This window comes from Pagrus major, chromosome 17 (genome assembly GCF_040436345.1).
Source record: "Pagrus major chromosome 17, Pma_NU_1.0".
NCBI lineage: Eukaryota > Metazoa > Chordata > Actinopteri > Spariformes > Sparidae > Pagrus > Pagrus major.
The window spans coordinates 7,546,874-7,560,992 of NC_133231.1; the positions used below are offsets into that span (position 1 = coordinate 7,546,874).

General features: G+C 44.7%; 1 protein-coding gene across 2 annotated transcripts in view; it reads left to right on the forward strand.

The window, feature by feature from the left end:
- Positions 1-4,025: 4,025 nt before the first annotated feature.
- rspo2 (R-spondin 2) overlaps positions 4,026-14,119 on the forward strand; it is a 60,559-nt gene continuing 50,465 nt past the window's right edge. The window contains exon 1 of one of the 2 annotated variants that reach the window (XM_073486106.1): positions 4,026-4,155. In XM_073486106.1, the coding sequence (XP_073342207.1) occupies positions 4,056-4,155 (100 nt within the window). In that variant the 5' untranslated portion in view covers positions 4,026-4,055. The remainder of the gene's footprint in view (positions 4,156-14,119) is intronic. The other variant, XM_073486104.1, reaches the window with a different exon arrangement.

The following is a 14,119-nucleotide window of genomic DNA, read 5'->3' on the forward strand; positions in this document are numbered from 1 at the left end:
TTATGTTGTGACAACTGCTTAAACTGGCAGTAGACACGTTTTTTGCATTAACTTATGAAGTAAATGTTGATTGCAGAAACCATCTGTGTTTACACTGGTTCCCTATAAACTTCGCTTTCACAGTGCAGTTTTGTCTGCTACTGGGCGCAAAACCTACTGGGAAAATGAAGGCTGATTCGCAGTTCCTCCTGGTTGGCAACTTGGCACCTCTTCTATTTACTTTATGTCTCCATTATAGACCAAATTAATGAATAAAGTCACATTTTGTCCTTTGGTGACAGTCGTTTTTAATGAGGCAAACCAAAACGATTCAGTAGTGTTTGCGACAGTGGTGCCAACAGTAATACCATTCGGAAGTGCTGGCGGGTGGAAGTTGTCACTGTTTTAACTTTTTTATTTCCACTTTACTCTGGTTAGGTGTAGCTACAAAAATAACTTGGTTAGGGATAAAATAGCTGGTTTTGATGTTGCAAACACAGCTGGAAAATGTCCCTCTGTCTCGATACAAATACCTGGTTCTGACTGTTGAAACAGGAAGCAAATAGTCTCGAACAGTGGTATCGCACTTGGCAACCGTCTCACCTATCGCTGACACACCACCACCACCACCACCACCAACCTCTCAGCCTCCTGATGAGAAAGTCAACTCATATAGGTGTAATTTAAACATAATATGCCATGCATTGTAAACATTTTAATGTGACACATACGTGCTCATGGTTTGCAGAAACATACGATGCCAGTGTTTTATTGCAGCAGCTGTTGGATTCAGAAGTTGACACTCACCAGAAGGTGTTTTTAATAAACAGCTGGAACTTTTTATTATACCACACGATCTTAATCAACAGAAGTCCAGTTATTTAAGATGTTTCAATTTTCATTTTGTTTCAAGTCAAGCTCCAGAAGGAGGATGAAGTGGACCTGGAGGTGGGGAAGTTTTGTCAACTAGATTTACGGTGGCTATAAAATCCTATTTGTACATGTGGACTGTAATGTTTCAGCTTTGTTTGCAAAAGTCACGTCAGATTATTTCTGGAAATTGAAGTTTGCCTCTTTTCCAGCTTACAAACATGGAAAGTTGCTAAGTATAACTTGAACTTTCTCAGCTCGCCTCACTCTCATCCTCTCCCTTTGACATTTTCGAGATTCTGACTCCGATGGCCACTGTGGCTTGGAACTTTATTTTTTCTTCTACCTAGCGAGCCGTGACATCAGCCCACGCTGAGGAGTCTGGATCTCTGATGAACAGGGTGTACAGCAGCTCCCCTCATTGCTGTTATGGCACTGAGGGCTCGGAGCCAGACCATCCGAATGCTGACGTCACCCCCACTTATGTGCACTGCAACGAGTAGGACGGAGGGAGGGGAGGGAGAGGAGAGAGGAGAGGAGGGATGGGGGAGAGTAAAGTGATTGGTTTACCGGCCCCCTTCTCCATGACACATCATGAAAATAAAAGTGCCGGAGGCCTAAATTATCACATTCACCTTAACCGTGCACTCTCAGATGTTGTTTTAGAGAGGAGTCCAAACCAGCAGCACTGCCTGTGGCTAACAGCCCTCCTCACCACAAAGTCTGTCACTGTTCTCTGGATAAATAAAATAAACAAAGGCAGGACAAAGGTCACTATAGGTTTTGGCAAGGAAACAACCATGATTCCTCTCCTTTCTTTTTTTTTTTTTTTTTGAACATATTGTTAGAGGTTTTCCCCCACACACTATTTTTTTCAATCAGTTCCAGTGACGAAATGGAAACTTGCACTTGTGTGTGTGTTTGGGTGAGCGTGTGTTTTACAGCCTGAGGGTAGACATTTTTTTCAACAGTTTTCCTGGTGTTTAAAGTGTAAAACCAGCGTGTAAATGACATTTTGTAGTGTTGAGATGGGAGGTCTGCGAGGACAACCAGACATAGGGTGAAAAAAAAAAAAGGTTAATTTTTTTCTAACAATTTGTTCCACTCTGATCTTTTTCTCTCATTTCTTATGTGTATTTGTCTTGATTTCACACTGGTTTGACTGATGTAGAGTCACTGACATGGGCAGCACAGCTCTCACATGAAAATAATTGCCCTGAAATAAATAAAAGATTAAGTGCCACACCTAGTGGCAGAAGGGGGTAGAGCATTCACAGCTTCCCCGGTCCCAATCAGGACGTGGAGCAGCTGCTCAGGAGTGATAATAAGTCCTGACATGTCTCCAGTCTTCCTCCAGTTCCTCACATTTCTACATCACCACACTTTTAATTCATCTCCTCGGAACCTCTGTCACCAAACTCCATAACATTTCTGTCACATTCTATCTCTGATTTGTTATTAAGGAGTGGATGGTTGCCAGAATCCTCGTCTCTCTCCTCACAAGGTAAGCTGGTTCTGCCTGAAAGGAGAATCTCTATCTGCTTCACACTGATGGGGTCTCCTCTGTCAGTGTGAAAGGCCCTTGCCTGGAAAAAAAAAAAAATATTCAATGATTTATCCCACAATTACAGCCTCCCTAACGATTATCATTAATTTCAAAGGAGGAGAGGGTTAAAGTAGTCCTAAAAGAGGCGTGACGGGACGGTTGACTTGCTGGCCCACCTCATTACGCACATTATGCAGATAATTGCTTCTTTTGGCGAACCTCTAATTATTCAATAGGGCTATCGTCAGCGGAAGAAAGCTGAACCAAACCGTGTGGCAATTATTTAGCTCCATTTTTGATCTCCAAATTGAGAGAGGTCACTGAACTTTACTTTGAGATCTACATGTCTACATCCGTGAGGGGGGAAGTAGTGCCATTTCTTGAGGAGTTTGAATATCGAAGGAATATTCTGGATGTTGGGTCAGGACGCAGTAAAAGTCACGACTCCCCCTCAGTAAACTACACTAACGTCTCTCCTCTGGGATGTTTTCCAGCTCTTTCCGCTCACTAGGACCCAGAGGCAACCTCGTACCGGCCAGTGTGGGTGGGTGGGGGGGCGCACCGAGGTGGGGGGAGACTCCACTAAATGTCATCTTCAACATCTTAAATACGAAGAAGAGACGGCGAGCTGGAGATCTCCACACGTGACGGCGGCGCGGCGCTATATGAGCAAAAAGACAAGCAAGCATCAGGACCAGCTGGGAGTCAGTCAGTCAACCTCAGCAGCGCGCAAAACGCACACTCACTCACTCACTCACTCACTCACAGACAGTCACTCAGTCAGTCAGTCACCGGCTCTCGTTTTCCGCTTTATAGAAAGCAACACATGTGAGTTTGTTTCTGCTGCAGGAACCGAACGGGACGAGCTCGGAGTGAGGAAACGCAGGTAAACGGAATCTAAGCTTTTTTTTTTTTTTTTTTTGTAAAGAGAGGAGGAAAGGAAACCCCCTCCTCCTCCTTCTCCTCATCCTCCTCCTCCTTCACCGCGACCACCTTTTTCCTCCTCCTCGGACCTCTGTTCTCTTCTGGAGACACAAGTTTCTCACACACAGAGGGATGCTGCACGTTCCCGAGCCGCACTTGCACTCAGAGGGAACCTAAAAAAAAAAAAAAAAAAAAAAAAAAAGTGGACCGGAGCGGGATTACTCTCCATCTGATGCAAGGTACACACCGACACGTTCTTACACGGAGCGTCCTGGCGACTATTACGCACGGTTGCGCTTGTTTTTTTGTTTTTTGTTTTTTTGGGAAGGGGCGTTTTGAGCGGTACGCGTTGCCTGTGCGTCTGTGATTGTTTCCCCGCACATTAACACACAGAAGAGCGACTCATTCTTTCTTTTAATCCCCCTCTTATCAGCCCCGCGCATCACTGTTTAGGAAGGTGTTGATTTCATTACACTGTTATCACAGTAACCTCCTTTTTTGTCATTCTCCCCGCAGCGCACCAAAACGGACACTTTTAGTGACTGGAGGATCACCAGCGCTTCAGAAAATGATCCCGATCGGCGGCGTGATAACATGTCGCATCCCGTCTGATGTTTGACACATTTGAGGATCGACTCAAGAAAACTGGAGGAGGACATTACAAAGTCAGAGAATTCATCCCGAGCCCCCCGCCGGCACCTTTTTACTGGAGTCCGAACACCAGATCGCCGTCCAGATGCAGTTTCGACTCTTCTCATTTGCCCTGATCGTATTGAACTGTATGGAGTACAGCAACTGTCAGGCGCCGTCGCACCGCTGGAGGAGAAACAAAAGAGGTAAGACGTGCGGGGGTTTGTAGCCCACAGGTCTGAGAGCAGCATCCAGGCAGCGACTTTAACAGGAGGCTGGAGAGTTTGTGCGGGTCACGGGAGGCAACGGTCCTAAAACAAGTCCGGCTGCTTCTCCGTAGCGCACAGAGCAGGCGGCAAGTCAGAGGGAAATATCAAATATTGATAACCACATCTGATTTTAAGAAAAGCGCGCAGGTGAGAATCTCCGACTGTAACTCAGGAACATTCCAGAAAAGAAAAAAAAAAAAACACGCTGAAAGAAACTTGTTACCCAAGCCGCAAATCAGTCCTGCGGCATCTGATGTAACTCATTAACCTCTTGAAAGAAGATTTTCAACATTATGTAACGATTTCAGAACCGGTGGCTAATGCGTAAAATGTGCGCAAAATTGGCCACGCGTGTGGCTCTCCAAAAAAATGAATATTAAAACGTGTTGCGTCAGTGGATTGGCTTATCGTATCGAAACCACGCTGTCAGACGGGCTATTAGCGCTACTTCCCAAATGTTGCGGCCCCAACAAAGGGCTCCCTTTATTATTTACATGTGAAGCTGCTAAAAAAGCTGCTGGTGCGGATCCCTCTGTAGAGAGCGGGCGGCTTATCGAGAGAGAGGAGGGGGGGGGGGGAGTTGTTTAATGAATAGATACGGAATCCCCTTCCTCTGACTTATGAATTGCACATCTCCACCCCACCGCCCCCCCTAAGCTGGTTTTAATTGATCTCATAACCACTTTGAACAGTTGGTAGGAAACCAGCATAACAATCGCTCAGCGGAGGCGCAGGGGCTGAGGAGGGGATCAGCCCCTTTGTAAATACTACTCTCCACTCTGAATGAATGAGGAGACAGTGGGATTAGGAGAGCGGCCCCCGCCGAGTCCTCCTCTGAAACTGTGACATAACACATCACCAAGATCCTCGGGGGTGACCATGAGAGGAGAATGGCGCACGGGGACCGTGTCTGTAGCGCACTTTTTGGGCAGCATTACGCAGTCCGCACGGTAGAAAAAGTCACTTAAAGTCAGAGGAGAGAGAGGGAAGGGGGGGATCGTGTTGTAAATTGTAAGGCAATCACAGATTTAATCATATGCGCTGCGTGCCAGGGGGAACCTCCACACTCTGCGAGCCCTCCACTGCCCATCTGCAAATAATCAGGCAATCACTGCGGGGTACTGGCACACACACGTTCTTCAGCTCCTCTGTGTGTTTCTCTCTCTGAGGACTGTGCGATCTGAGATAGCAGAAAAGAGATAGAATGCGATTTTTTGTGTGTGTGATCAGTCCGTTGTTGGAGCTGCTTCAACCTGGAGGGTGTTTTGGATGGTCAAAGCAGCTAAAAACACGTGTCTGTAGCTCAATCTGTGTGGTTCTTGTGAGAAAGAAAGGCAGAGAAGGGTGGTGGTGGTGGTGGGGATGAGATGTAGAGGTTAACTTACACATTTGACCTCAAGAACAGCTTTAGGCTGAGCTCCATAAGCTACACATTGTTACCCCCAGCTCTCAGAGCGGATGTTACACTTGTCAAACTAATCCCATGCAAATATGTACAGGTTTCACTGTATTGCTGAATGTGTATTTGTGTGTGTGTGTGTGTGTGTGTGTGTGTGTGTGTGTGTGTTTGAGGGGGGAAACTGTACTTTGGGCCAAAAGTGCCATTCTAGCAGGCGGTGGCAGCCGGCCAAGTGTTCGGTATTTGCTTCCTTCCTTTATTTATCACGGTTATATTGAAAGAAGCATGTGTAAGAGATCATTGTCCAATAGGCCCAGAAATGCTTGAATATTTTTCTAGCCCTCAAGGTTCCTGTGACAGCTTTATACACAGCGCCGTCTGGCATGCACAGAGAGCTATCCAAACCGTTCAGGAGTGTTGAGACCCAGACACGTTTGAAAATTCAATTTTGGCCACCCTTGCCTCCCCAGGCGTGACTGTTTTATGCGTAACAAAACACATAATTTAGCAAATGTCTTTCTCATTTTTACGCGCAGGAAAAAAAAAAAGAAAAAGTTTTTGCCGTTACACGTGTGGCCACATGACCCAGAGAGGTGTAAGGGATTGAGATGCCACTATAATTAGGGGATGTCAAGGAGAAAAACAGCCATTGCGTATGACTCGGGCTGCTAAAATGTATGTAGAGTCAGAGATTGGGATCTTTGTGTGGTTTCTGGGCTGATCTTGTCTTGCTCACTCACTGCATGACATGACCCAGCCTCCCGTTTGGCTGTGGTGACCGTGCATATACATGTTTTCATGCAAAACAGATGACAAAACATATTAAATTTACACCTCCTTACCCCCTATCCTGCCCATTAGAAGCAGGAAAGTGATGCCAATGAGCCCTTCTATGATATCATAGCTAGACACAAGGGTATTACTTTTCATTTTTATTCTCTGGCTAATGATGCCACCTGCTGACTACATAAAATCCGGCTGGAGTACCAGCGCTGCCTGAAGGAACAGAGACACGCAGTGGGGCCCTGAGACGTTTAAACAGGTAATGAATAGGTAATAGCTGTCGGGAGTTGTGAAAAGTTGCCATGTGATACTGTTAACCCTTCCGCATCTACCCAGAAAATCCCAAATTTGAACTCCCAGCGGGCCGCAGCGTGTTTCACATCACATCCGACTGTGTAATCTGTTACTTCGACAGCGTTGCCAGATGTTTTGAAGGACAAACGTGATTAGATGCAGCCCAGCAGGGCGGAGGGAGCGAGGTCAGAGATGCATGACATGTTGTACCGCTGATGACAGTCGGCAACGAAGGGTGTGTGTGGTGAGATTTTGATGCCAGAATACACATAAAAGTGTCATGATTTGTGGCTGAGTTTTTTTTTTCTTAAAAGAGTGTGTGGAAACTTGATGCTCTCTGGCGTTTGACTCCTGTAAATTGACTTTGTGGTTCTAGTTTGTTGATAATAAAGCAGAAGAGAAGGCGATGTGGAGTTTTGGTTGTGTAAATGTAAAAAATGATAGCTGTCTTTTGATGCAGATAAGCAGTTCAAACACTGCGGCCTCTCTTTCTAAGCCAGAGGAAATCGGGCCTCGGTGTGCTGACAACTCACACAAAGTCCCAGGTTTGTGTGTGTAAGTGTTAATGTTGGAACTCGGTGCACGGGCGCAATATAATACGTTGATTAAGTGAGGAGAGGGAGTGCTCCAAGAGGCTGCTTTTAAAAACCAGCTTTGCCACTCTCGCCTTTGGAAAAAGTGAAAAAGCCCCGCAGATGGCACGTCTGCTAACAAGGCCCTCTCACATGATGCCACTCTAATCCAGGTGATGTGAGCCTTGCATCCTGACCTTTTTCATTCCGTAACACAGAAGGAGTTGGTGTATTTGATTCATGTATATAGCGGCAGATTGATCACATAAAGGAAATGCTGAAAAGTGATCTGAGATCTGACAGCGTGGAGCAGCAGCAGCAGCCCTCCCTCCTCCTCCTCGTCCTCGCTTGAGGAGAGGTGGGGGCTTTTTTCGGGGATGAGGGAGGCGCATTTAAGCAGATCAGCTGGAAACGGCTGAATGTGAACAGCATCACCTGAGAGGGATTACAGCGAGCCGAGTCCTGACCTGAGCCGGAGCTCCGGCGTCAAGGAACAGAGCTCTGTCTTTTCTCTCCCAGGCCCCATCAGCCAAGCTTCCATAAGTGTAAATCTGTGTGTGTGTGCTCAAAGGTGTGTGTGTGTGTGTGTGTGTGAGAGAGAAAAAGAGAGTACAGGGAGATACATGAATAACCCGCAGGTGCATGTTGCTGATGCTCAAATCAAGACATCAACTCCAGAACAGCTCACACCCCCGACTCCAGGACCAATCAGGTCCAACCTCTGTCTCGGGGATTATCATGGCCATTAAGGACAATGATTCACTTATGTGCTGTATTGATAAATCACATTAGTCTGACCTAGCTTCCGAACTCTGTCGAAAGACTAGCTCCTTGTTTGACCTACTAACCCATGCATGTCGATCCTGGCCTGTAGCGCAGCTCCAGCTCCGAGTCACAGCAGTATCAGATGAAGCCGGTGAAAGGCTCCTCAGTGCGCTCATGCCATGCTACACTGCCGAAAAACCCCGGCAGAGGAAAAAACATGCAGTGGCATGAACTTTCTGCTGGAGAGAGAGGGATTCTTTCAGGCACCACGTGACTAAGTGGGGATGATCTGTTTCACTTTGTCTTTGTTTTCCCATAGAAAAAAAATCACTATTTGATAAATTTACCTAACGATGTAATACATAACGTTTAAGCATTAAATTGTTCACATATATGTTCATATCCAGAGAAATCGGTAATTTGATTCAAAGTTAAAGGGGCACTGTGTAGTTTTGGAGAAGAAATTCAAACTCAGAATTTGTATATTTACAGTATTAATGCGGTAATAATGCAAACCCAGAAATATTTATTTTTCCATTCACTCCATGAGTGAATAAACAAGCTGTTCTCAGAGGAAGATAAGGTCCTCAGAACTCTGTTTGAGGCTAGAAAGTTGGCAGGGTCCGCCAAATATAAACAAAGTCAGACAGTATGAAACTGTTGTCCTTTAAAGGTCAGTTTGTTTATTCATGAGAGCAAAGACAGTTTGTTTATTTAGTTTGTTTAGGCATAAAAATATCAGTCACCTATGATCTTTCTCTTCTGATCAAAAAACTACATAGTGCACCTTTAATGCTGTGTTTCATTTGGTCCACTGTTGCAACAACTTCCGGGGAGAACCTCAGATGATGTGTCAGAGAGCGAGGGAGGAAGTCGTGAACGTGACTAAAACGTAACGTGAGTCAAACTTTGACACACAACCTCGTCCGTGAACATTCACCCATAGATTTTCATCGGCAACGGTGGTCATTGCTTTGATGGAGAGACCCCTAGAGGTGGAATTTGAGCGCTGTGCATTTAAAGGTGCACTACGTAGTTTTGGGGAAGAAATTTTAGTCAGGAAAGTTCTTCATTGACTGATGTTTTATGCTTAAATACATTAAACAAACAATCCCCTTCATTTTCATGACCGAATAAACAAACTTACCTTAAAGGACGACACTATTTCATACTGTTTGACTTTGTTTATATTTGGCGGACTCTCTTTCAAGCTTCAAACAGCGCTCAGGAGACCTTATTTTCCTCTGAGAACAGCTTGTTTATTAACTTATGGAAAAAATAAATATTTTTTTAATAGTTTGATATTGTAAATATTAAAATTCCGAATTTCAAATTCTTCTCCAAAACTACATAGTGCCCCTTTAAGCCGAATAGATTTAAATCAGCGTAATGCACCTTTATCTATTGGAACTAAGTGAAGCAGTAAGGTGGGATGAAGAATTCATATTCGTCTGTCAATTCTTTGGGTGTTGCTCCTTGTATGAGTAGTATCCATTTCCCATGGATGATAAAGCCTGTTTTGTAACACTTCTGCACCCTTCCATCTATCACATCACAGCCAGAAAAAAATTCATCGTGAGCAGATTTGGCCCCTCCTTTTCCTTTTCCAAAAATGTTTTCAGGGAGGCAATACACAGGGGGACCTTCTCTTTCACCCTCAATCATTGTCATCAGAGGATCCCATATGCTGGCAGAGCCAAACGCCAAACAGATGGTTTTATTTCAGGCTACATTTTACCACGCTGTAAAAGTTCATTTTTTCGGAAATGTGAAATAAAATGAAGTTATTATATAAAAATCTTATAATACACTCCATATTTCCTCACAGTGATTGGAAACTCCTGAGCGGCAGACAAAAAGTGCAGTGTCCCTCCGGAGGGCAGTTTTGTAACCCTCACCTAGGCCCGTTCCCTCAACTGCGCACGCCCCCGAAAGCAATTACACCTTAATACGTTTCCTTATAAAGCTCTAAATGTGACCAGCCAATTTGGTCCGATTCTCTCAAGTTTATTGGGCCGTAAAAAAATCTAATGTGGGAATCATTTCTAAGTGCCACACATAAAACAACAACACAAAAGGAGCATTTTTTGAAAAAATGACTCATACAAGGGCTTCACAGGTAGGAGAGCTGCCCAGAGCCGGAGATGGAGCCCCTCAGGCTCACACTGAAACACACTTCCAGACTACTTACCTCTCACATTACTAATACACACCTCTAAAAGAATCCAGTGAAGAGCTGTTTAGAGGTAATGACGTGGATACAATAGGCATCCATTGTGTTTGCTCCCCAATGAATTTGATCAGGAGAATTGTTAAAATGACCAATTTCCCCTTTTCTGTTTACACATTAATTAAATTACACTTGAGATTCAACTTGGACATGTTGGGCGACGCGTTCTCGATCCCAACTCGTCAAATACGGCAGCCTTTAAGCTTCTAACTATGACTTTTGCACGTGAATGGCTCCGCAGTCAAGGTGGCAATAATAAGTAATGTGCAACGTCTGGTTCAACTTTCAAAATAAGGCTTGCTGACAAACAGTTCACTTATTATGACATATATAATGACTTTTGGACTTTGGATTAGCGTTGTGAAAATGATGCAGTTTGGCTCAGTTTAGGCTCCAAAACTACTTGGTTAGGTTAAAGAGATAACTACGTTCAGTCATGTAACTCACATTACGTAAGTCACGTCACATTACGCAGCCTAAGTGATATAGGAAATACACATACGCTCGCTTTCTATCAAGAGTTAGATGAGAAAATCTATTCTTATGTCTGTGTGGTGAATATGTATCTAGAGCCAGAGACCGGATTAGCTTAGCGTATCATATAGAATGAAAACAGGTGGAAACAGCTAGCCTGGCTCTGTCTGTTGTTAACGAAATCCACCTAAAAGTACGTCTAACACTCACTAATTAACTGTATAACATTATTAATTATATTAAACATCACGATTTGTCGTTTGACCATTTCTTGGCTAGCAGCAGCTGTGGCGAGAAATAGTCCAACACATCACCCCACGTAAAACTGCGAAATGACATTCGTTCATTCGTGAGCTTTAGAAGTACTGGTAGCCGGATTTTGTTCTGGAGATCTCTTTGGACAAAGCCACACTAGTTGTTTCCCTCTGTTTCCAGTTTTCATGTTAAGCTAACTTCATATTTACAGCCACATGTCAGAGTGGTATCAATCTTCTTCATGTCTGCAGGCAAAAAAGTAAATAGGCATATTTCATTTAAACTACTTTTGGGCATGCAGCTTGGTAGCTGAGCCTATTTGACAGACCATAAATTTGATTTGCCACCTGCCTGACATGTGGAGAAGAGCTGTGCAGATTTAAGGATCCAGGAGCCCTTGGAAGGATGCTCTAATGTTTCTAGAAAAGGACGCACTCTGTATCGGCTCTTGTTTGCCATGTCAGTGTGTTCCTCCGTGTGCGTGCCGGCTTGTACCCACTTTGCATCGATCCGCAAGGCCTGGAAATCTGAAACTAAAGGAGGCCCCTTGAGGAAACACACCGCGTGCAGAAACAAACACACACACTGACTGTAGTTTGGCATAAAGACCGCTTGCATGGATGCCTGTTAGAATGGCTGCTGCTTTAACAACAGCGAGGCATGGGGCTCTGATCGCTACCCTCGTGCCCACCCCTTAACACTCGACAGATGGACAAGACTCCTTTTTTCCCCCCTCTCCCTGCTTTTATGGGACCTCTAATTATGCTTACACGCCACATCAAAATAAAGCTCAGCATGCAATGCCTTTGGTATGGGGAGGAAGTGAGCTGGTCAGATGCAATAAAGGGTCTCTCTGCGGAGCTCGCCTGTAATTTGGCGGCCCAAGTATGGACATGGAGAGGTAAAGGTAAAGGTGCAGCTGCCTCCACTGCTGCCTACTGCCTGTCTGACTCACTGTACATCTGTGCAGCTTTTTCTCACAATTTTCTGCCATTACGATGATGAAGTAGTGTGAAAGATAATCCCAACACACATGCAAATACGTGACAGGATATTTGAGCCCCACCACTGATGTATCCAAGCCAGAGACTGGTTTGGCTGAGGTTGGGGTTCATGTTGGTAATTGGGCACCCTTAGACTAAATGAAGACTTGCCTGTGGAATCAGGCTTGGACTAGTCGGGACAAGAGCTTCGAATGCTACAGAGTGTAAGGCTTACACTGGATTTTTTTTTGTTTTCTTGGGCATGGAGCTGTGTTGAGGCTGGCTTGTGCTTCTATCTCTCCGCTCTCAGGCCCTGTGGTGTGAGGAGGGGAAGGCCTCATGGGCTGCCTGCGGAGTGCAGAAGCACCCGGTGTGTTTTTAATCAGGAACAGGGCTGGGAGTCATTACTGGGCCTCGATGTTGAGCTCATTGTCTCTGTGACTCCCTCTGTGGAGGGAGAGGAACACAGCGAGTGAGAGGAGGGGGGACATGGAGGGCAACGTAGCGTGCATGTCAGATGTAAAGAGGTCTTCAAGGGTCATCCCCTTAAGATTTATGTGGTCAGAATGGAAGGAGCAAAGAGGAAAGTGATGGGAAGAGAGGATGCAGGGGGCGGCGGAGGGGTGATTGAATGAGACATGCATCTGTCTGTCATCAGAGCAAAGCAATAAGGTTGTAGATCAATCATGAAATGGAAGCAACAGTACATAATGTTTTGCCTCGAGGCAGTCTTGCTTGTTCCGCCACAGTTGTTCAAGCTCACACCCAAATAATTGTCACTCATCTTAATGAGCTGTGTGATTAGCTCTGTGATAAGAGAGCAACTTGTCTGCCTTTACACAACGTGTTGCTAGCTGGCTAGCATCCTAGTCGTCGAGTAGTGAGCACATTAGCTCTGTCTCATGTCTTTTTCCTCACAGAATTGGGACAATGCAAGTGTTTTATACAATTGTCCTTATTGTCTTTCCATAGTGTTACCGCTGTGACACCCATGTGCTAGCAACAGCTAGCTAACACTTGATGAAATTATGTTTTTTAATGCCCTCAATTGAGCGTCCCAGTTAACAGTGTTACAGATGGTTAAACCTTTATAAACTGATTTCTTGGCCGCTTGAGGGCAGCTGAAACGAGCTGAACGCAACATTGACATATCCTTTTCTCATAGAGGGAAAAATTAGGGTCTATAATTTAGGCTACAATTTCAGCAGATATGTATACAGAACAACATTAGCATTCATTGTGTTTCTGTCTATGAGAACAATGTAAGTGAAACAATCACTCTCTTTAACTGTGGTTTGGTCTCCACAAATTCCTGAGGGAAATACGTAGCATTTTAGCTAACATTACATGATGCACCATGTTCACTTGCTAATTGCTGACGTTGTCTGTTTCTGGTAAAAACAACCTGGCCTGTCTAAATAACAGCAAAAATGGTAAAAGTTATGCCCCCTTTACGTACAAAAATATATATGTCCATCTCATACTATGTAACCGTAACTACCTACATACATACGGCCATAGGGAAGCTTAGGGTCAAGGCCCCAGGAAGAGCGCCAGGCTTTGTAGCCACCTTTGGTAGTGGCCAAGCCATGTAATTACATCACGTGATGCAATGGGGCCCGACAATACTTTTTGCCATGAGCTTACATTGTGAAAGAAGTGTCTGTAAAACAGTGACCATCACAACCCACAGGAAATGACTAATTTGAGCCATTCGCTCCAATGAAATTTGGAAAGTGTAGAAGAGCTGCAAGATTAAATCATTTAATCTCTTCAAGTTAGCTGGGTGCTAAACTGGAAGTTTGCCGGCTAGGTTGACAGAAGTCTAAGTTTAACTTTCTTGGCTTATACAGACAAAGGGCTCTGTCCGTATCAACTTTACTAAGCAGGGTTAGTATTGTTGTTGCAAGGGTCTGTTTATTCTAACAGAAAAGTGTTGGACTTTCACACAGTCTGAGTGCAGACAGACTGAATGGCGTCACTGCTGACGCCTCTCACAGTCAGGCCTTTGTGGGCGGATACAACATCTTGTCAGTCCAATTACAATTTTCAGTTTGCTTCCACGGTTCCTATAATTTGTCGCCCATATGTAGGTGGATGAAGTTGTTTTGTCTGAGTCAGTCCTGCACAGTGGATGATGCTTTCT